Source organism: Harpegnathos saltator, unplaced genomic scaffold, assembly GCF_003227715.2.
Source record: "Harpegnathos saltator strain DR-91 unplaced genomic scaffold, Hsal_v8.6 scaffold17, whole genome shotgun sequence".
Taxonomy (NCBI): Eukaryota; Metazoa; Arthropoda; class Insecta; order Hymenoptera; family Formicidae; genus Harpegnathos; species Harpegnathos saltator.
This window is the reverse complement of record NW_020229950.1, coordinates 50807-72838: the sequence shown is the minus strand read 5'-3', so window position 1 is coordinate 72838 and position 22032 is coordinate 50807. Positions and strand designations below refer to the sequence as shown.

Sequence of the window (22032 nt, the reverse complement as noted above, 5' to 3'; positions counted from 1 at the left end):
CTAAAGCCATCTTGCGGAAAACGCTCAAAACTTTTTACTTAACCCAATATAAGGCCTGACTGTGAATACGAGTGTTAGTCAGGCCTTATATTTAAGGCTTCCTTAAGTTTATCTTCAGATAGTCTGTAGCCAATAAAATAATCCGTGCAGCATCTAAAGATGAATATAAGGAGGCCTCAGATATAAAGCCTGACAGATGGTCTGTTCTTTCTAATTGCACTACTGAATTGGTGCAATAAGTTAAAGTGAGAAAAAATATAGTTGTCTCATTCTAACTTATTGCACTAGTTCTGCAATGCAGCTAAAAAGAACAGACCATATAAATACGGGTAGTAGGCTGCGTTCCGAAATTCACTGCCAGTAACTGAAAATATATAGTTTGTGTCACATGTATTATAGAATTTCAGTGCTGGCAGTGAATATCGGAACGCAGCCTTTATAGCAAACGACATATACAGTATTGGCAAAAAGTTCCGCACGGTTGAAAATCTTGGAAAATATTGATTTCTTGGAAAAATGTTTTAAATAAAAGGAATAGAGCTTAAAAAATCTATTAGATGATGAATATCTATCTGATCTTGGTATGACCTTAAAAAGTTCGATCATAGTCAACATAAGAATCTTAAACAAAAACCCTTATTTTTTATTACACCTTTTTCTGCCAATTAATTTGAACAATTTTCGTCTAAAACATTTTTTTTATTTGCCTAATATTTTTTTAGATATTTCAGGAAAACCTGATAACTTTTTCAATATCTAACTTACGATATCTCGCTAACTATTTATCGGAAGAAAAAGTACGACACTTTTTTGCTCTATTTGGTCCCAAGAATATATCGTACAATAGTACTCTGATTTTTATTCATTTGATGATTTCGAAATTTCCAAAAGTCAGTAAGTTAACTACTGTCGTTATGTTCATTATGATATACTACACCAATAAAGAAAAATATATTTATTGTACACAAGAATGACATTACCCTTCCCACCAGAAATTTTTACATTCTGATGTCAAGAAAACGAAAAATGTAGAAAGTATCATTGCATCCGAATCATTGCCTGTTAATTTTTCTTTTAGCTAGGAAATGCGTTCGTCCTTTTGGATAATTAGTGAGATAGTTTTAATGGATGGATAGGAATAGATGATAATTAACCTTTATAAATACGCTTGGCTTTGCGCATTCCATAAGGTAGAAAGCAGTCTGTGGAATTCGACGATTCAAAGTAAAGTAAATACACAGCCCTTTGCACTTATAAGCACGCATGTGTGTATGCGTTTATATTGTTTGGAAATCGTAGTGAGATTAATATATGCTGAGGGAGATCTATGATGCCGATGGCTTTAATACACGCATCACCATATTTATATTAAGCCAATTAATATAAATTATAAATGGAAATTGATATAATAATATTTAATAAACGAAAAGTAAGGTTCGTACATTTTCAAAGACAATTCCGTTTGTTGCTTCTTGATACATGCAACAAGTATAAATAAACATGTAATGATACACAAATACAATAACATAATATGTAGATATCTTCTTGGTACCCCCAAACAGTCGCTAACTATATGCGTAACCCGTGCAAGCAGAATTTTATTATTCCCGCTAAGAGGTAACGAGTGCCGCATATTACTTATATATAAATATCACGTATAACATGTTTTCGTAAATATCCATTACAACAAAATATTGGCATATGTTGTACAGAAAAATGTCGCTGTCTCGTCAACAAGAAGATCGCAATATCAACATGTCTGAGATACCGGCGTTATTTTCATCATGGTATGACAATTCTCTAAGAACATATCGCGATTTCTTTAATCCAAATATTTGTCATTTTTGCAAGAAAGGTTCGAAAATATCGGCGTTCTATGATGACAATTACAATACAAATTGTTCGTGCAACATGATGGTTTACTGTACCAACAATCACAAATCGGAGTGTTATACGAATCATGAAGAGATATGCAAAATTTTGTGGAAGCTTTTACATAGTCGCCCGGTATTTTGGCAAACTCATAATTTTAGTTGGGAAGATTGGATCGAGTCGAGGAAACAGCTTTTACAATTAGTCAAAGCAGAGATGCAACGTGATATGAAGCTGGACGAAGTGCAGATGATCATGTTCACTAAATCGTGTTTTATTTGTCATGAACAGCGTAAACTCCAAACTTGTACGAAGTGTTATTGCGTGAACTATTGTTCGAATCATGTAAAAGATTTGAAAAATCACTACAATTTAAATTGCGCCAAATTAAAGTCGTGCCTCAAAACAGATATATACCTACGATTTGCAAAATTGTCTTATCTTAGATTCCGTCTGGTTGATTCAGTCACTATACAAAATATTGTTAACATGCAACATTTCATTGAAACATTTGCGAATTACCATGATCATATAAACAAATTCTATTCTGATTACCTATCAGGACCGTTGACACTTTATTATGAAATAAAGAATGAGAATCTACATTTAGAAGGTCCGCACTATGTTGTTCATATAATAGTTGCAAATATTTTAGATGCACATTATATACTAGCCTGGGAAATAATGTTACATACTTTATCTTATAAATTAAAACATCTAAAAGTTGTACTGATAGGATCAGAAATGCAGGCTGAATACGTAAATGTCGAACTTTGTGAGGTGTGTAAAAAACTTAACAGAAAATTCGAGGTACAAAGTTATCGCATGACTTTTTGCGATTATGCTAACGACATTCTTTCCTGTAAGCCACCAAATGTAATTGTAGCATTTGAAGCAGATTTTAGTGATTGGGATCTAGGAGAGGAAATAATTTCAAAATTAAAGAGACAATCATGTCCATTTGTTGTAACGGCCGGATCGTATTCCAAATTCGAAAGGAACACACAGAAGTTAAATAAAATCTTGTGTGCAACATTAGATTTAACACCAATCGAAAATAAATTTAGTTCTCTTAGAGCATATAGGAATTTCGAGGACAATAACATGTCTTATCGTAATAAGCTTCTAATTATTTTTAAGAGTTTAAGTGAGTTATTCAATTTATATAACCCTGCGAAAAATGATTCGTCGATCGACGTCGAAACGATGTCGATCGACGAGTCATTTCTCGCTGGGAATGAACCGGTTAATGATGACGCAGGTCTTTCATACCGATAAAACTTTCGCGAGATTGAATTTTTGAAGATCATTATTATAATACATAAAAATAAAAATATACATCATTGACAATATTTTTCAACAGCAGTATACCTAGTGTTGGTTTCGAATTGCAGTCAATGTAAAAAATTGATTCCTTTACTTTATTCGTCAAGTTCCACATAAGAATTAATTTGATAAATTTGCTGTATAATATCTCGTAAAACTTCCTCGTATATGTATAAAATGTCAGTCTTGTAAGATTACTGTAACAGTGCAAGAGGTGATATACTAATTGACCAGATTACATATATAATTTCATTTCCATAAATAAATTATACATTTTTTAAAATATAGGATGCATCGAGATAGAGTTACATATTTTATAGTAATAACACCTGAATAATTCCCTAAAGATATATTTTGAAACCCTTTTTGTATCAGAAAAAACATCGAACAATAAATTCTTGGAATAGACGTAGGATTCGAATTTTATTTTCTAACCTATTAACGTTTTATTTATCCATCTATCGTTATGTTATTTAGTTTCTACGTCTATCAAGAATGGTAAAGACATGTTTATTATATTTATTATCTTGGAAGACAATTCGAGTTTCAGTATTGAGAATCGAGAGTCTCTTACTGACGATATTTTCTAACAGTGAACAGGACATAACGCTTCACGGAAAAAAATATAATAATCTGAAAAACATTGAAATGTAACTTAACCGTTAGAAAGTAGTTTTAAAAATCCTTTGTTACTTTCTCTCTCTCTCTCTCTCTCTCTCTTTCTCTTTTGTCAAGAGATAATGTTAACATATTTATTCTTTCTGAATAATGATTCTTAAATTTCAATGCAATTCGACAAATGCATTTCATGGAGAAGTTCGTTTACGTTATGTTGTATTATGTAAAATTATATTACGTTCATTATGGTATACTATACACACAAAGAAAAGTAGACGTATTGCATGCAAGAATGACACTACTCTTCCTACCAGACATTGTTACATTTTGATTTCAAGAAAACGAAAAATGTACAAAATGTCATTGGGTCGGAATTGTTGCGCGTTAATTCTTCTCCCAACTAAGAAGTGCGTTCGTCCTTTTGGATAATTAGTGAAAGGGTTTCAATGGATGGATAGAAATGGATGAGAATTAACCGCTTTGCAAATACGCTCGGCTTTGCGTATTCCATAAGGCAAAAAGTAACCCGTGGAATTCGGCGTGAATTCAAAGTAAAACAAATATATACGCTTTTGTAGACATAAACAGGCGCGCGTATGCGTTTGTGTGCGTTTATATTGCCTCGAAATCGTAGCCAGATTAATACATGATGTGGGGGACATATGATGTGGTGGCTATATTGCTGACGTTTAATAAGCGCATCACGATATTTATTAAGCCAATACAAATTATAAATGGAAATTGCTGCAATAATATATAATAAAGAAGAAATTAGGTTTGTTATCTTTTCAAAGACAATTTCGTTTGCTAATTCTTGAGACATGCAAAAAGTATAAATAAACATGTAATGATACACAAATATAACAACATAAGATGTAGATACCTTCTTGGTGCTCTCCGAATAGTCGCTAAGTGTATGCGTAACCCGTGCAAGCAGAATTTTATTATTCCCGCTAAGAGGTAACAAGAGCCGCACTTTATTTATAAATTAATATTACATATTAATATTATATATAACATAAATATCCATTACATCAAAATATTGGCATATCTTTTTAAATTTGATGATTTTGAAATTTTCAAAAATCAGTGAGTGAGTTAACAAAAGTCAAGGTGCTATTGTAACAATATATTCTTGAGATTAAATAAAGCAAGAAAGTCTAGCACTTTTTCTTCCGACAAATAGTTAACGAAATATCGTAAGTTAAATATTGAAAAAATTATCAAGTCAAATATCTCAAATATCTCAAAAAATATTAGACAAGTAAAAAATTTTTTAGACAAAAGTTGTTCAAATTAGCTAGTAGAAAAAATGCAGTGTAATAAAAAATAAGGGTTACCATTTAAAAAATGCAAGTTGATCTTCAAATGACCTTGAAAATAGAAGTCAAGGTCAAAGTCAAGGTCATCATAAGGTAGCTCACTTAAATCCTTACAATTTTTATTCAGATTATTTTCCTTGAAACTTCAATACTGAAGAGTTATTTAGAGTGGGACATTAAAATGGGATACTCTGTATTATTGACGTTTAATAAGCGCATCACGTTATTTATTAAGCCGCTTAATATAAATTATAAATTATAAATGGTAAATGGGAATTGATGTAATAATATATAATAAAGGAGAAGATAGATTCGTTACATTTTCATAGACAATTTCATTTGCTGCTTCTTCAGATGGCAAAAGGTAAATAAACATGTAATTATACAGATATATCAATAGACTATATATATCTTCTTGGTGTTCTCCGAACAGTCTCTTAGTGTCTGCGTAAACTGTGAAAGCAGAATTTTATTATTGTCACTAAGAAATACCGAATTCCGCACATTACTTATAAATTAATATTACGCAGAACGTCTTTCCGCAAATATCCATTACATTAAAATATTGACGTATCTTCAATAGAAGAATGTCTTCGTCTCGTCAACAAGAAAATCGTAACATCGGTATGTATGAGATACTGCCACAATTTTCACCATGGATTCATAGTCGTTCAAAAATTTATAGCGACTTCTTCAACCCAAATATTTGTCATATTTGCAAGAGGGATCCGAAATCATCACGGGCACATTTTGAAGATTTCAATACGTGTCGTTCGTGCAACATGATTCTTTACTGTAGCAGCAATCACGAATTAGAACATAAAGCAAATCATGAAGAGATCTGCATAATTTTGGGGAAGCTTTCACATAGTCACCCGGTATTCTGGCAAACTCATAATTTCAGACGGGAGGATTGGGTCAAGTCGAGGAAAGACCTTTTACGTATAGTCAAAGTGGAGTTGCAACGTGATATGAAGCCGTACGAAGTACAGATGATCATGTTTGCTAAATCGTGTTTTATTTGTCACGAGCAACGTAATCTTCAAACTTGTACGGAGTGCTACTGCGTGAACTATTGTTCGAATCATGCAGAAGTTTTGATATATCATCATATTACAAATTGCGCCAAATTGAAGTCGTGTCTCGGAACAGATAAATACATACAATCTACATCATTGTCTTACTTTAGATTCACTCAAGCTAATTCAGTCACTATACATAACGTTGTTAACATGCAACAATTCATTGAAACATTTATGAATTATAAATCTGATCATTTAAAGAAATTCTATTCTGATTACCTATCAGGACCGTTGACACTATATCATGGAATAATGAACTATCATCTCCACGTAAAAGATATACAAAATGAGCATTATGTTATTCATATAATAGTCGCAAATAATTTAGATGCACAATATATACTAGCCTGGGAAATTATGCTACATATGTTTTCAGGAGAATTAAAGCATCTAGAAGTTATACTGATAGGATCAGAAATGCAGACCATACGCGTAAATGTTAATCTTTGTTCGATCTGCACACTGTGTCAGAAAAAATTCGAAGTACAAAGTTATCGTCTGCACTTACGCGATTATGCTAACATGATACTTTCATGTAATTCACCAAATGTAATTATAGCATTTGAAGCAGATTTTAGTGACTGGGATTTAGGAGCGGAAATAATTTCAAAATTAAAGAGTCAGTCTTGTCCATTTGTTGTAACCGCCGGATCAAAATCCAAATTCGAAAAGAACAGGCAGGAGTTAAATAAAATTCTACGTACAACATTAGATTTAACACCAATCGAAAATAAATTTAGTTCTCTTAGGGCATACAGGAACTTGGAGGACGATGACGTGTTTTATCGTAATAAGTTTTTAGTTATTTTTAAGGGTTTAAAAAATTTATTCAACTCACATAATGAACCGGAATGATAGTGCAGGTCCTTTATATTGGTATTAACTTTTGTGAGATTGAATTTTTGAAGATCATTATTATAACAGATAAAAATAAAAATATACATCATGAATGATATGTTTGAACAGCGGTACACCTAATGTGGTTTCGAATTGCAGTCAATGTAAAAAATTTGTTCCTTTACTTTATTTGGCAAGTTCCACATAAGAATTAATTTGATAAATTTGCTGTTTCATATCTCGTAAAACATTCGTATATATATAAAATATCAGTCTTGTAACATTATTGTAACAATAACGTAAGAGGTGATGTAAAAATTGACAAGATTATAAATATAAATTTATTTCCATAAATGAATTATACATTTTTCAAAATATAGAATGCATTGAGATAAAGTTACATTTTTTTATATTAATAACACCTGAATAATCCCTAAAAAATATATTTTAAAACCCTCTCTGTACCAGAAAAAACATCGAACAATAAATTCATAGAATAAACATAAGACTTGAATTTTATTTTTTAAGTTATTAATATTTTATTTTTCCATCTACCGTTACGTTATTTGGGTTATATGTCTGTCACGCATGTTAGAGATGTATTTATTATATTTACTGTCTTGGAAGACAAATCGAGTTTCTCTCAATACCGAGAATCGAGAGTCTTTTCGGGACGATATTTTTCAACAGTCAACGGAACATTTCTATTGGGAAAAAATATAATAATCTGAAGAACACTAAAATATAACTTAACCGTTAGGAACTAGTTTTAAAAATCCTTTGTTACACGCACGCACGCACGTATGCACGCACTCACATTCTCTCTTTTTGTCTCCCTCCCTCTTTCTCCCTTTCTCTCTCTCTCTCTCTCTCTCTCTCTCTCTCTCTCTCTTTCTCTTTCTTTTTCCTTTTCGCCAAGAGATAATGTTAACATATTGTTTCTCTCTGAATGATGATTCTTAAATTTTTAATTCGACAAGTGCACTCGATAGAGAAGTTTGCTTACGTTATGTTGTTCTATGTAAAATTATATTATGTTCATTATGGTATATTACACCAAGAAAGAAAAATAGATTTATTGTACGCAAAGATGACATTACTCTCCCCACCAGAGATTGTTACATTCTGATGTCAAGAAAACGAAAAATGTAGAAAGTATCATTGCATCTGAATCATTGGCTGCGTTCAGCAGAACAAAGTGATCAGTGAGCGCTTAGTGATTCTCGCTCCTGATTAGTAAATACTTCTGGGTCTATGAAGAATCTAAAAGAATGCTCCAATCACAGACAATAATCACTAAGCGCTCACTGATCATTTTGTTCTACTGAACGCAGTCATTGCCCGTTAATTTTTCTTTTAGCTAGGAAGTGTTATTAATTCGTCCTTATGGATAATTAGTGAGATAGTTTCAATGGATGGATAGGAATGGATGATAATTAACCGCTTTGCAAATATGCTCGGTTTTGGCGCATTATATAAGGCAAAAAGCAGTCAGTAAAATTCGACGGTTCAAAGTAAAGTAAACACACAGCCATCTGCACTTATAAGCACGCATGTGTATATATATTTATATTATCTTAAAATCATAGCGAAATTAATACATGTCGCGGAAGACGTATGATGCCGGTGGCTGTATTGGTGACATTTAATAAGCACGCATAAGCATCATGATATTTCTTAAGCCGCTTGTACAAATTATAAATGAGAATTGATGTAATAATATTTAATAAAGGAGAAGTTAGGTTTGTTACATTTTCAAACAGAATTTTATTTGTTGTTTTATAAGACATGCAAAAAGTGTAAATAAATATGTAATGATATACAAATATAACAACATAATATAGATATCTTCTTGGTGCTCTCCGAACAGTCGCTAAATATATGCGTAAAATGTAAAAGCAGAATTTTATTATTCCTGCTAAGAAGTACCGAGTTCCGCATATACTTATAAATTAATATTTCATATACCATGTTTCGGTAAATATCCATTACATAATAATATTGGTATAACTTCAACAGATCATAACATATCGATATATTTAAGATATCGCCGTTATTTTCACCATGGACTGACAGTTCAAAAATTTATAGTAACATCTTCAATCCAAATGTTTGTCATTCTTGCAAGAGAAGTCCGCAAGACTTGTTGCCATATTTTGAAGATTTCAATACATGTCGTTCATGCAACATGATTCTTTACTGCAGCAACAATCACGAATTAGAACATAAAGCGAATCATGAAGAGATCTGCAAAATTTTAAGAAAGCTTTCACATAGTCACCCGGAATTTTGGCAAACTCATAATTTCAGTCGGGAGGATTGGAACAAGTCGGAAAAACAGTTTTTATATTTAGTCAAAGCGGAGTTGTAACGTGATATGAAGCCGTACGATATGCAAATGATCATGTTCGCTAAATCGTGCTTTATATGTCATGAGCAGCGTAATCTTCAAACTTGTATAAATTCGTGTTGTGTGAACTACTGTTAGAATTATGCAGAAACCTTCAAAATACGTACAATCTACAATATCTAGGGACACGCTACAATACGATCCGCCCAGGAGACAAACGATCCCGGAACTGACCGAGGATTCACGAACATAGTGACTCCGTGTGTTCGGCGCCCTACGCTACAAGCGGGAAGAAGGGGCGTTCAAATCCTTAACAATATAAAAAAATATTAGATCACAATGCTGTGTCAGGAAATAACAGAAAGACGTGGCCATATTTTGAAGTAAGTACATTAATTTAAATTTTCTCTTCCTCAGTTATATTTGATGAAGATTTATCAAAGTATGTTTTTTCTTTCAGAGAATGCATGAAATTTTTGGAAAAACAGGATGGGCAAATCCTAAAGTTATTGCTACAGAAGCTGGACCAAGTGCTTAGCAAGCAATCGTATCTGATTCTGTTTGTACAAATGATGGTAAAAAAAAAAAGATGTAATAAACGGAAAATTGAGGCTGTTTTAGATGATTACATATCAGATAAGAAAGAGGAAAGAGCAGGAAAGGAGAAGAAAAAACAAGCTAAAGAAGCTTGGTTAAAAGAATTGGAGAAACAGCGAGAAAGGCAACACAAGGAAAAATAGCAATTATGCAACAGTTTTTAAAAGCCATCACTAAAAAGTAATTTAATTTTGTTGACAGTCTGAATATCTAAATTCCTATTTATGCCATTGTTATTTCTAAAGTTCTTATTTGTCATGTCTAAAGTTTTTATTTTGTTTCTAAAGTTCTTATTTGTCATATCTAAAGTTTTTATTTTTCTGTTTCTAAAGTTCTTATTGTTCTTGATGCTTGTAAAACTTGACCTTATGTTAATAAATAAAATTTAATAACAAAAATTGTTCAATTCTTTTTTTTACTATAACCTTTAATAAATATTAAGAGGGCTTAGGTTCTGACCATTCGTACTCCCCAGAGGAGGGGTCGAACAGATAGGGCTTCTCTGTGCCTCTGAGGAGGTATACGGGTCGGTAGTGGCCATCATAGCCGAATCCTCCTCGGAGGGGAGGCTGTCGGACGTGGACATATTCACTCCGACGGACTCTCCCTGCGAGGAGGAAGATGTAGAGCGCTCGGAGGAGGCGTGAACGGCCTAACCTTCACGTCGCTCCGGGTCCTACAGGCCAATCTCGGCCACGGCGCCCGAACTCAGGACCTGTGGGCGAACAGGATCAACGAGCTGAGCACCGGGCTGGGGTTGGCAACGGAGCCGCACTGGATCCTGATCAACAGCGCTAGCTGGTTCGGGAGCCGGTGCGGCTCCGTAGCTATGGTGGCCAGTCCCGTGAAGGGGTCCCCCCCTGTAAACTCAGGGCAAAGGGGGACTCCTACGTGGCAGTTGATTGGGGGCCTATCACTGTGGTGGGGGTGTATCCCCCTCCGCAGGAATAGGGTTCCGAAGATGGATGGAAATGCGCCAATCAGAACGCATTTTCATCCAGCAAGCAATCCAGTACAAAAACGAGCACCGTGTGCCGCTGGCTTTACTTATTGCACTAGTTCCGCAGTGCAGCTAGAGATGTCGATATCGAAAAAAAATATCGCATTTGAATATATTCGCCAAATTTAAAAGTACTCATATCGATATCGAATAAGCAATCAAAATATCGAATAAATATCGAATAATTCGGTAGCCAATAAGAACCCAGCAAACACAATAAGCCTGTTCGTTTTATCTGCACTGCTGAACTGATACATTAAGTTAAAGTGAGATAAACGTAGGTTTTCTCACTTCAACTTGTTGCACCAGTTCAACAGTGCAGACAAAACGAACAGGCCTAATATTACATGTAACGTACATGTTAGTTGTAATTTTCTACTTAACAATATAACTGTTATTGTTGAATAGGAAATTACTACTAACATGCATGTTATATGTAATATTGGCTGCGTTCAGCAGAACAAAATGATCAGTGAGCGCTTAATGATTATTGTCTGTGATTGGAGCATTCATTTAAATTCTTCATAGAGCCAGAAGTATTTACCAATCAGGAGTGAGAATCACTAAGTGCTCACTGATCACTTTGTTCTGCTGAACGCAGCCAATCAGAATGTAACATTTCTAGTATGTCACTGAAACTAACATGAAAACAAGCACCGTGTGCTACTAATTTTAGCTTTATATTAAAAAAAATCACTTTTAAAAAAATATTCAATAAATATACGCTGAAAAAATATATTTATTCGATTTTTTATTCCATATTTATTCTATCCGATATTTGTATATCGAAATAAAAATAATATCGAATATTCGATAATTTCGAATGTCGATAAACATGTCTAAGTGCAGCTAAAAAGAACAGACCAACGGCCAACTCGATGCGTGACGTCACGCTTCGTCCAGACGAAACTCCGGCTGCTCCGGCATACGGAATGCAGCCCAGTAGGGATTCACATGGTGTGTGAGAGGTTAAATTCGTTTACATCAAGAGAAGTCAAAAAGAACGACAATGAATCGACCAGGTAGGAGGAATTGAAGCAGAATATAAAAATAATTTTAAACTGTTGTGATTCGTGATTTTAATTCCACTTTTAGCGAATGATCATTACCGTGGGAAGGCACCGGTAAATAAGGAAGCCTTAGAAAAACACTCGAAAGGTCCTGGCATTGACTTGAAACGAAAAACAACTACAGTCAAAAATAAAGTAATCAGGACAAAGCTGAAGAAGAAAGAACAAGCTATACTGAAAGCAGCTGAAGCTTCTGCTCGGAACGAGTTATTACTGACAGAAGAACATGGTTTTTTAGAAGCTGAAGCTGGAGAAACCACTACTGCATATCGACAAAAACAAATTGTAGACAATGTAGATATAACAAGTGCGGCCAAAAGATTCAAACTAGATTTGCAATTTGGCCCCTATTGCTTTAGATATACTAGAAATGGCAGGCACTTACTTCTGGGTGGGAAACAAGGTCATGTTGCAGCTTTTGACTGGGTGACTAAGAGAATGGCCTGTGAAATAAATGTAATGGAATCTGTGCATGATGTCACATGGTTACACCAGGAAACTATGTTTGCAGTAGCACAAAAGGATTGGGTTTATGTTTATGACAATCAGGGAGTAGAATTGCATTGTTTGAAGAGAATGAATGGTGTAACCAGATTGGAATTTTTGCCTTATCATTTCTTGCTTGCCAGTGGATCCAAGGATGGTAATGTAGCTTGGTTGGATGTGTCGATAGGCAAGCTTATCGCTCGTTTTAATACAAATGTTGGAAGGATATCTGTAAGTTTTTAAAAAATCAGTTTAATTTCAATTATGATATTTTAAATATTTATCAAAAGTTATTGATTCATGATAGGTCATGACACAAAACCCAAGTAATGCAGTCCTATGTGTGGGAGACTCAAAGGGAGTAGTGTCCATGTGGTCTCCAAATGAACATAAACCATTGGCAAAAATGCTCTGCCATCGATTCCCAATCATGACATGTATTGTACATCCATATGGAACTTACATGGCAACAAGTTGTGCTGATAAATCTGTTAAATTATGGGATATAAGACAATTAGCAGGACCAGTCAGTCATATGTTTCTTCGTTCCCCTGCTTTCCGTATGTCTTACAGTCAGTGTGGTCTGCTGGCTTTTGCGATGGGTAATGTAGTGGAAGTATTTAGGTAATACTTTAATCAACTAAGTTGAACATAATTGATGAATTATTTGTAAACTTAATATCTATTTTTACCAGAGAAACTTCAGGTGACCTTAAGCCATATATACGGCATAAGACTGCACGTAATGTGTGTTGCACAAGGTTTTGTCCATATGAAGATGTACTAGGTATTTCTACGGCTAATGAATTCTCGTCACTGCTAGTACCAGGAAGTGCTGAAGCGAACTATGACGCGTTTGAGGTTAATCCATTCCAAAATAAACAGCAGCGACGAGAAACGGAGGTGAAAACACTTTTAGAGAAAATACAACCGGAGTTTATTACTCTTGACTCGACTGATATAACGGAGGTTGATGTACCTACTTTGAAAGACAAAGTAGAAGCAAAGAAGAACCTTTCGGTAAGAAAAAATACATTAAAATACAGATAATTTCATTTTATAATTATGTCTTTATAGCCATCGAATTCACCAAGTAAATATTTTAACGATCGTAACTTATTTTTCAAGTATATTAAACCAAAGCCGATAGACTTCAAACCTCGACACACAAGAGCTAAGGGAAAGGGTGGTACTGCAAAGATAATAAAAACCAAGAAGATATTAAAAGACTTAAATCATAAAGTAAGTATTTTGCATATGAGTCACAATTTATTTTTAATATTTATAAAGCGGGATATGATTTTACAAATTGATATTATTCTCAGGAAATGATCAAAGAGCTTCGTGAAGTGAAAGCGAAAGAAGTAAAAACGAAAGAAGAAGTGACATCAAAGAAGTCGCAAAATCAGAACGATTATGGTGTATTAAATAGATTTTTATGAAAATAAAGAAATATATATAATAAGAAAATTTTATTTTAAAATTTAATTATTATATTTATAATTGTCATATATCAGTATTAAATATCTATTTTAATATATGGAGTGTTATTTTAATATACGGAGATATTTGATATGAATTGCCTACGAGTTTTCCCCACTCGAATTTCATTTTTTTGGTACTATAATTTAATATTAGGACGTTGTAAGAGCTAAAAATCCTTTATTTTGAGTAAAGTAGCTCATACGAACATTTTATTCTTATATTACAGAAATTATATATTTAGTAAAGTTTAACAATAAAATTTAATAAACATTTAGTGAAATATATTATTAAATAAGACTTCTGTGTGTGTGTGTGTGTATGACACGCAATTAAATTTCTCTCAATATTAGCTCCCGGCACCCGGCAATTAAATTTTCTCTCTCTCAATTCTGGCTACAGGCACCGGTTAAGGTTTCGCCCCAATGCCATTTAACGAAAAGTATGAAAATAGGAATTAGAATGTTGCAAAGAAGTGTGATACAAACAGGGACCCCGCGCACGCAGTCCTCAATATTAAAAAAATTACGCGTAGTTTTGTAACTACATCAAAACCAAAACCACATCCAACGGCCTGGGGTCCAACAAAAGACTGGTAATTAAATTTGAAAATATTGAGATGATAATCGATTCTTTAACAAGAGAAGAATCGAACATCGAGTCATCGGTCGATTACCGCCTGTCCCCACCTGTCCACACTATAAGCATATATTTTGTATCGTATTTGACTATGCTGGATGCAAAGTTAGTGGCTAGACTTGTTATAGCCAGCTATCGACTTGGGTTTATTCTTGATAGTGTTTTCCGTCCATGCTAGTTATAAACTTCATATATCAAGAGAATTTGGTCGGGATACAATTATGAAGAGAGTCATCATATTTGTGAATGGAACCGATGTCAACGGCAAGGTGGTCTCATGTATTGTCCGTAATAAATTGCATTTGATCCTGTGTTTTATTATTATTTTATTATTTGCAAAATAAATATTTGTATTAGAGTATCTTTCGATCGTATATATTTCTTGGTGATTAAACTTTCGTTATATTGTTCATACATAATGCTCGTTATTATCGTAATATTTAATGTAAGATAGTTTATTCATATTTCATTATATGTGTTCTTTTTGACAGGTGTTTGTGGTGACTCATTCATTAGACGAATTATTGACAGCAGCTAGTGCAAAATTTGAGATAACTGCAAAGAGAATCTTTACACCCCAAGGTGGAGAAATTGATGATATCAAGCTGATAAGGTAAAACACTTGTTTATTTATCAATTATTTGCGAAAATATTTTATTTAGATATATTCCTTAATATCTATCATATTTAATTTTTCTTCATCACAAAAATATTACTTGAACATATTATATTTGATATTTTACTTTGATCAACAACTATTAAATAACATTAACAGGTTGCTTTCTTTTTCCTAGAGATGATGACATTTTGTATGTTTCAAGCGGAGAAGATTTTATACACAAGGATAAAATATGTAACCATAATCAGTTAAATAGAAATTCAGAATGGATCACACTAAACGTAGGTGGAAAATATTTTACCACAACTAGGGATACTTTAACAAAGAAAGAACCTATGAGTATGCTAGCAAGGTAAGCTGTCTCTGATTATTATTTTTTGTTTATATTGAATAACTAAGCTTGATATTAATATTGAATTCAAACAAAAATTGCATATTTCTTGAAGAATCATTATTGAAGAAGTTTCATTAAAATCAGGATAAAATATAGAGTGTAATTGTTAAAATTGATGAATGATAAATAGAGAGGGAGTGAGAAAGAATATTTGTTCTGTATTAAAATGATATAATAATAATGTAAAAACGTTATACGTAGGATGTTTACAGAGCCTGAAGATGCAGAGCATGCAATGCAGCCAAGCAGACGAGATTATCAGGGAGCATATTTAATAGACAGAAGTCCCACTTATTTTGAACCATTATTAAATTACTTGAGGCATGGTCAGGTGATACTCGATTCTAATGTTAATGTGGCTGGTATATATTCCTAAATTTCTTTTGTTAGTATGATGCAAGGTATCTGTTTATCATAATAAAACTAACATTCTGATTTAGGTGTATTGGCGGAGGCACGTTTTTATGGCATTGAAGGAGCCATTCGAATTCTCACTACAATGGTGGAAAAGGAAGAGTTGCAGAAAGATGGTCTTATATCTCTAACTCGCAAGGATGTACTTAAAGCAATCATGTCGACACCGACTAACGCAGAACTTAGGTTTCAGGGAGTCGACTTTGTAGGAGCCGATCTTTCGAAGCTAGATCTCAGGAATATTAATTTTAAAGTAAATGTGTAACAGTTCAGTGTTGCATGTACGGCTTCAACTCGCTTAAAGATAACGCTAGTTGGATGGGTTTATATTTATATGTTTCTCGATTGCAGTACGCTGTTATGCATCATTGCAGTCTGGTGGGCGCTAACTTGTCAGGATGTTGTTTCGAGCGCGCTGATTTATCTCATGCTAATCTGCAAGGTGCGCAGCTCGTGTGCGTGAAGATGTTGTGCGCGAATTTAGCTGCAGCGAATTTACACTCGTGTAATTTCGAGGATCCTGGCGGTCTGTCAGCGAATATGGAGGGTGTAAATTTGAAGGGTGCTAATCTCGAAGGCAGCAACATGGCTGCCGTAAATCTCCGAGTAGCCACATTAAAAAATGCTAATCTTAGGAATTGCGATTTGAGATCCGCTGTTTTGGCTGGCGCCGATTTAGAGGTACCAATCATTATTTTACACATGTTGCCTTGCTAGCTTCAGTGTTGACATAATCTTCTTTTTTCAGTGTTGTGACTTATCCGGCTCCGATCTTCAGGACGCGAATTTGCGCGGTGCGAATCTAAAAGACGCTGCTTTTGAGCTGATGTTAACGCCACTGCACATGTCTCAAACAATACGATAACAATGAATATCGTGCTGCGTATATCACTGCAGCTCGTCTTATAATAATGATATTTGAGACGATTTTCAGGAATTCGAAATGCAGCTAGTACTGTAACAGCGTACTTTTTCATGTGTCACGGACATCATGAAAAGTAATCGTTTTCTATTAACGATTAAGGTTATCGACACGAGAAAAAGACAGATAAAGAAAGGGAGGAGGGAGAAAGAGAAAGGGAGAGAGAGAAAACTAACATTTATGATATTTTTTTATTATTATTTTGCCCATAAGATTCGTAAATTGTGGTGATATGTAAAACGTGATAATATTTTTGACACGATTTAGCTCGACATTACTTTTTAGTTTTTGTTTCATTATAACAAATATTTCAGAGTATTTATAATATATTGAATTATATCTTGCCTTTATTACTTTGAAGTTTCATGAATTGTCCTAATGTAAATTTTTTATTATTTCATCCTGCAGATCTTATTTCTTGAAACAATCAGGAATATCAAGTTAAAAGAATTTAAATTTTGTACGAAGTTGAGGAAAGTTTGATTTTAACAGTAATTAAAAAGTTACTTGGTATTAGAATACTCAGAATAGTTGGAATATTTTGAACGTAAACATTTAATCGTCGATCGATTATATGTCGACTTTATTATAGACTTTTTCGTTTTAATAACGCGCTTGAATATATTATAATTTTGGTGTTCTATAAGTAAATCATGTAAATATGGAATTTTATTATTCGAAAGTGGCTTTATTATTTTTTTATATATAATAACAAGATATGCAAAAATGTAGCATTTTCCGCTAGACATATAAACTGTTACAATAGAAAAGGGAAATGAACACTTTACCCACTTTGCGGATTACAGTGGACTATTTTACAGTTACGGAAGAAAGATGTATGTGCCTTTTGATATAATTTTTGAAAGAAAAATCATGATAAACAAGTTATAAAATAAAAGTTTAAGAAAGGAGAAACAATATAATTTATATAATATAAACAAATGCTTATCTAACATAATGGCAGAATTATGTTTAAAATTTATTCGATATGAGGATGAATAAATTTGTATTTAACATTATTCTAATTTCAAAATCCAATTTTTCAATTTGAAAGTAGCCTTTCTTGCAAACAATGCCTTGTTTCTGAGGATTATTCTACAATTCGAATTTTTATTTTTGCACGAGACATCATCCCATCGACGATTATACCGTTATCGTTTTGTATATATACTTATAAACATTCAATATATTTTTATCTCATATTTGTACTCATTGAATGTTTACAAATACTCCATTACCGCCAATGTTAAATACTTTTACGATTAAATATGTCTCCCAGAGATTCTTGGTACTTCGAGGACTCATCAAAGAATATATCTTGCTCACAATGTACTTGTGGATCCTTTCAAAGAGATTACTCTATAATGTAACAGAGTGTCGATGCAGCGACATAAATACGAGCGAAGCTCGTATATAGGAATATATGCGTCAAAGGAGCGCGATATTACGTCGCGCGACTTGCTAATTACCTTGCTTTAGATATCTTGTCTCGTTCTTCTTAATTTAGGAACGGTCATCTAGAAGCGAGAGTCTCAGTAATTGCGTAAACAAAAGTTCATAGTTGTGACTCGCATTCCCTCCGAGAAGTTCTATTCCGAAGCGCGACTCTCTGATATATGCGTATGCGCGCGCGTGAGTGTGTATCATCGTCCTTTACTTAATTTATAATTTACATAAGTTAAGTCCATGTATATATGTATAATATAAAAGAAAAAGAGCGAAGCAAATTGACCAGCATTACATTAGTAAAGATTTACGTTTCTCTGGATGTATCTTATTAATTCAAAAGTGCCCCGAGGGAGAATCCTGAAGGATGTTCGAGAAACCATTAGAAATTTAAATGCTTCTGTTTAATTGATGTGTTTTTTTTGGAGCTCTTACAACTTTGCGTCATTGCGAGAATCCTAACAGAATCTGAAAATTCTGACTTAATTAATCGACGATAGGAAAAATATGAAACATAAAATGGAAAAAAATTGACTACACTAGATGCAATGAAATTTTTAATATACTGTTGAAATGTTACAAACACAAGAATGTTACGAATACAAGCAAACGAATACGCGCATGCGATGTAATTTGAAGACTCCTAAAAACGCGGGTTCTCTGGCCGAATTTGAGCTTCATCAACTGGCACTCCGGATTTGCAAATTTTTTTTCGTCTCTCAATTAACATCTTCAGATTACACATTATTTCATAGTCGCGTATCGAATATTGATAGCTATCGCTCTTATAGATAGCGCTCTTTATTGATAGTTTATTGATAGTTATCGTGAACGCGACTGATTATTTGAGTTTATGTGCATTAAATGCCAAAACCATATGTCATTTCGAAAAGTTAAATGTCAACATTTTAAAATCGCAAAAGGAAGAGAGAATATTTCAATTTCAAATTTTGCTCTGAGCTATATAAATTTTATCGGGAAGAATTAACTATTAGACTTAATATAAATTATACATAAATTTATTTGTTACATATATATTATTTCGTTCCCTTTGTAAGTCGCGGATAGTGCCGCGTCTTTTTTATAACCAGCTCATTATATTCCAATTAACTACTAACTATTAGGTAAATCGGAAAGTTCCGTCCATTTAGCGGCAAATAGCTATAGCTAGAACTGTCGTTAACCTGTAATGTCTAAACGAAGCTTAATAGCTTGTTTTGACATCTGTCATAACATTCAGTACATAAAGGTATGCGTTTGCATCAATAACATTGTTTTTCACTGCAACGAAAATGTCGAAATTTGAGCCAAATAAGCGTCATTTGCGCGAAGTGTTAATCTTTTGCTTCAATTGGAAGAAAACTGCAGCTGAAGCTCATCGAATGCTTGTAGAAGTTTATGGTGATAATGCTCCTTCCGATAAAACATGCAGAGAATGGTTTCGACGCTTTAAAATTGGTGATTTTGACGTAAAGGACAAAGAGCGTTCTGGACGGCCAAGAGTATTCGAAGACGAAGAATTGCAGGTATTCGTAGACGAAGACCCATGTCAAACGCAAAAGTAACTTGCAGAAGTATTAAATTGTGTTCAATCTATTATTTCCGATCTGTTTTAAACCCTTAGGAAAGGTTTACAAGGAAGTGAAATAGGTCCGATATGAACTGAAGCCAAGAGACATTGAAAGGCGAAAAACCACCTGCGAAATTCTGCTTGCTAGGCAACGAAGAAAGGGGTTTTTACATCGTATCATCACTTGGGGGAAGGGGGGATGAAAAATGGATTTATTTTGACAACCCCAAACGTCGAAAAACTATTTGCAATCCCGGCCAACCCTCAACATCGACGCCAAAGCGGAATATCCACGGAAAGAAGGCAATGCTCTGTATTTGGTGGGATCAGAAGGATGTGCTGTACCATGAGCTGTTGAAAAGTGGTCAAACAGTCACAGGAGATCTCTACAGAGAACAAATGATCCGTTTGAGTCGAGCATTGCACGAAAAACGACTAGAATATGAAACGAGACACCATAAACAGTGATTTTGTTTCATGACAACGCTCGGCCTCACGTCAAAAATCTGTCAAAGAAACATTAGAAGCACTTCGTTGGAAAATGTTACCCCATACGGCTTATTCACCAGATCGTGCCCTTTCCGACTACCACTTGTTTCGCTCGATGGCACACGCACTTGCTGACGAATGCTTCAATTCTTATGAAGACGTCGAAAAATGGGTCTTTAACTGAATAGCCTCCAAAGATGAGTCATTCTTTCGCCACGGAATTCGCTTGTTGACCGAAAGATGGAAAAAAGTCATCGCTAACGATGGATAATATTTTGATTGATGTACTTTTTCATTTTGTTTTTTAAATAAAGCCATACGTTTTGCAAAAAAACGGACGAAACTTTCCTAATAACGTACGCAATGAGAATAAAGTTGAGATACAGACGCTTCGGGGTGTAGATAATGCGATTAATAATACACAGTGATTAAATGTTGATGCACAAGCAGACATAATTTGCGACATCAACGATTATTTATGAAATATGCGGAGCTTTCTTTCTTTCTCTTTTAAGAGAAAAGATTCTAGGACTTTGAAATTGAGAAGAACATTCAAGCGCGCGCGCGCGCGTGCGTAATGTGGGAAAAGTTTTTCGCTGTAATGCACTCCAACTACAAAGTTCTCGAGAACTTCTAGAATTTAGGATGCTTGGCTTCCGGACTGGAACGATCGGGCGGAAATAGGAACTGTATAGCTCTCGAAGGAGAAATCTTTATTTAAAGGACGGAGTTGTCGTAAAGAACAATAAAAGCTGCAACGAACGCGATCTCTGCCGTAAACGCAGAAATTGCATGGCGCGGCACAGATCAGCCTTGGAATTACAATAAAAAGGCCGTCGGTCTTCCTCCGTTTAGGAAAGTTTAGGGAAAGTTTTGTCCCGGATATTTTCCCGGTGTTACCTTTCCAGATGCGAAGGTGCAAAAGCGTAAAAGCGATTCACGTCATGATGCATGGTCGCGCGCGTGCGTGTGCGGTAGTTGAAATTAACTCTGTCGCTAAAGTAATAATGAGACAATCTTTTTCCGCGTCCAATATTACAGCTTTAGCAATAGGTGTTTTTTTACAAACTAATACACGTTACACTTTACTGCGGCAGAGCTGCGGACGTTTGTGATCCGACTCCAACAGGGAAAGCGGAAAAAAAGGAAACGCACGGTGTCTTTTATGTACGAGATAGAGGTAGATATAATATTTCGAAAGAGAGCATGATTTCTCGTGTAAGGATAAATCGAAGATAATCGAAAAGTAGAATTTTTCGTTTCAATCGGGACTCATCAGCTTCAGTTCACACATACATAGAGCAAAAAACTTTTTATATTATTGGGTCGACAAAACATCAGTATCCGCAACAAATGGCTTGTTGTTAATCTGGGACAGCAAATGACTCCGTTGTGGTAACGAATGATTTGTTACTTGTAACTTATTACTCTAACCAATAATTTATTCTTTCCCCTTATTCTTTCACGAGTGTTTTCATTTACCCGTGTGCAAGTGTG

General features: G+C 34.2%; 4 protein-coding genes across 7 annotated transcripts; all 4 read left to right on the top strand.

The window, feature by feature from the left end:
• The first annotated feature begins 1545 nt into the window (after positions 1-1545).
• LOC112588055 (uncharacterized) lies at positions 1546-3494 on the top strand. The gene is made up of 2 exons (XM_011146974.2): positions 1546-1617; positions 1713-3494. Exons 1-2 carry the CDS (start codon positions 1574-1576, stop codon positions 3148-3150), a joined length of 1482 nt encoding a protein of 493 aa, XP_011145276.1. The 5' UTR covers positions 1546-1573; the 3' UTR covers positions 3151-3494.
• A 1230-nt stretch (positions 3495-4724) lies between these two features.
• On the top strand, positions 4725-10256 carry LOC105186630 (uncharacterized). Of its 2 annotated transcripts, XM_011147006.3 has the most exons (3): positions 4725-4776; positions 9591-9790; positions 9868-10256. In XM_011147006.3, exons 2-3 carry the CDS (start codon positions 9747-9749, stop codon positions 10145-10147), a joined length of 324 nt encoding a protein of 107 aa, XP_011145308.1. In that variant the 5' UTR covers positions 4725-4776; positions 9591-9746; the 3' UTR covers positions 10148-10256. The 2 variants fall into 2 exon arrangements, with proteins under 2 accessions (XP_011145308.1, XP_011145284.1); XM_011146982.3 differs by lacking the exon at positions 4725-4776 and having other exon boundaries at positions 9057-9790.
• Positions 10257-11900: 1644 nt separating this feature from the next.
• LOC105186658 (WD repeat-containing protein 46) lies at positions 11901-14007 on the top strand. The gene is made up of 6 exons (XM_011147016.3): positions 11901-12026; positions 12100-12791; positions 12868-13184; positions 13256-13580; positions 13689-13802; positions 13886-14007. Exons 1-6 carry the CDS (start codon positions 12014-12016, stop codon positions 14000-14002), a joined length of 1578 nt encoding a protein of 525 aa, XP_011145318.1. The 5' UTR covers positions 11901-12013; the 3' UTR covers positions 14003-14007.
• Positions 14008-14760: 753 nt separating this feature from the next.
• On the top strand, positions 14761-18798 carry LOC105186666 (BTB/POZ domain-containing protein KCTD9). 3 transcript variants are annotated; one of them, XM_025297114.1, is made up of 7 exons: positions 14761-14965; positions 15173-15294; positions 15476-15652; positions 15896-16056; positions 16135-16361; positions 16460-16789; positions 16857-18798. In XM_025297114.1, the coding sequence occupies exons 1-7, from the start codon at positions 14903-14905 to the stop codon at positions 16971-16973; spliced, it is 1197 nt and encodes a 398-aa protein (XP_025152899.1). In that variant the 5' UTR covers positions 14761-14902; the 3' UTR covers positions 16974-18798. The 3 variants fall into 3 exon arrangements, with proteins under 3 accessions (XP_025152899.1, XP_011145335.2, XP_025152900.1); XM_011147033.3 differs by having other exon boundaries at positions 14762-14950; positions 16857-16973; XM_025297115.1 differs by having other exon boundaries at positions 14915-14960; positions 16857-16973.
• The last annotated feature ends 3234 nt before the right edge of the window (positions 18799-22032 follow it).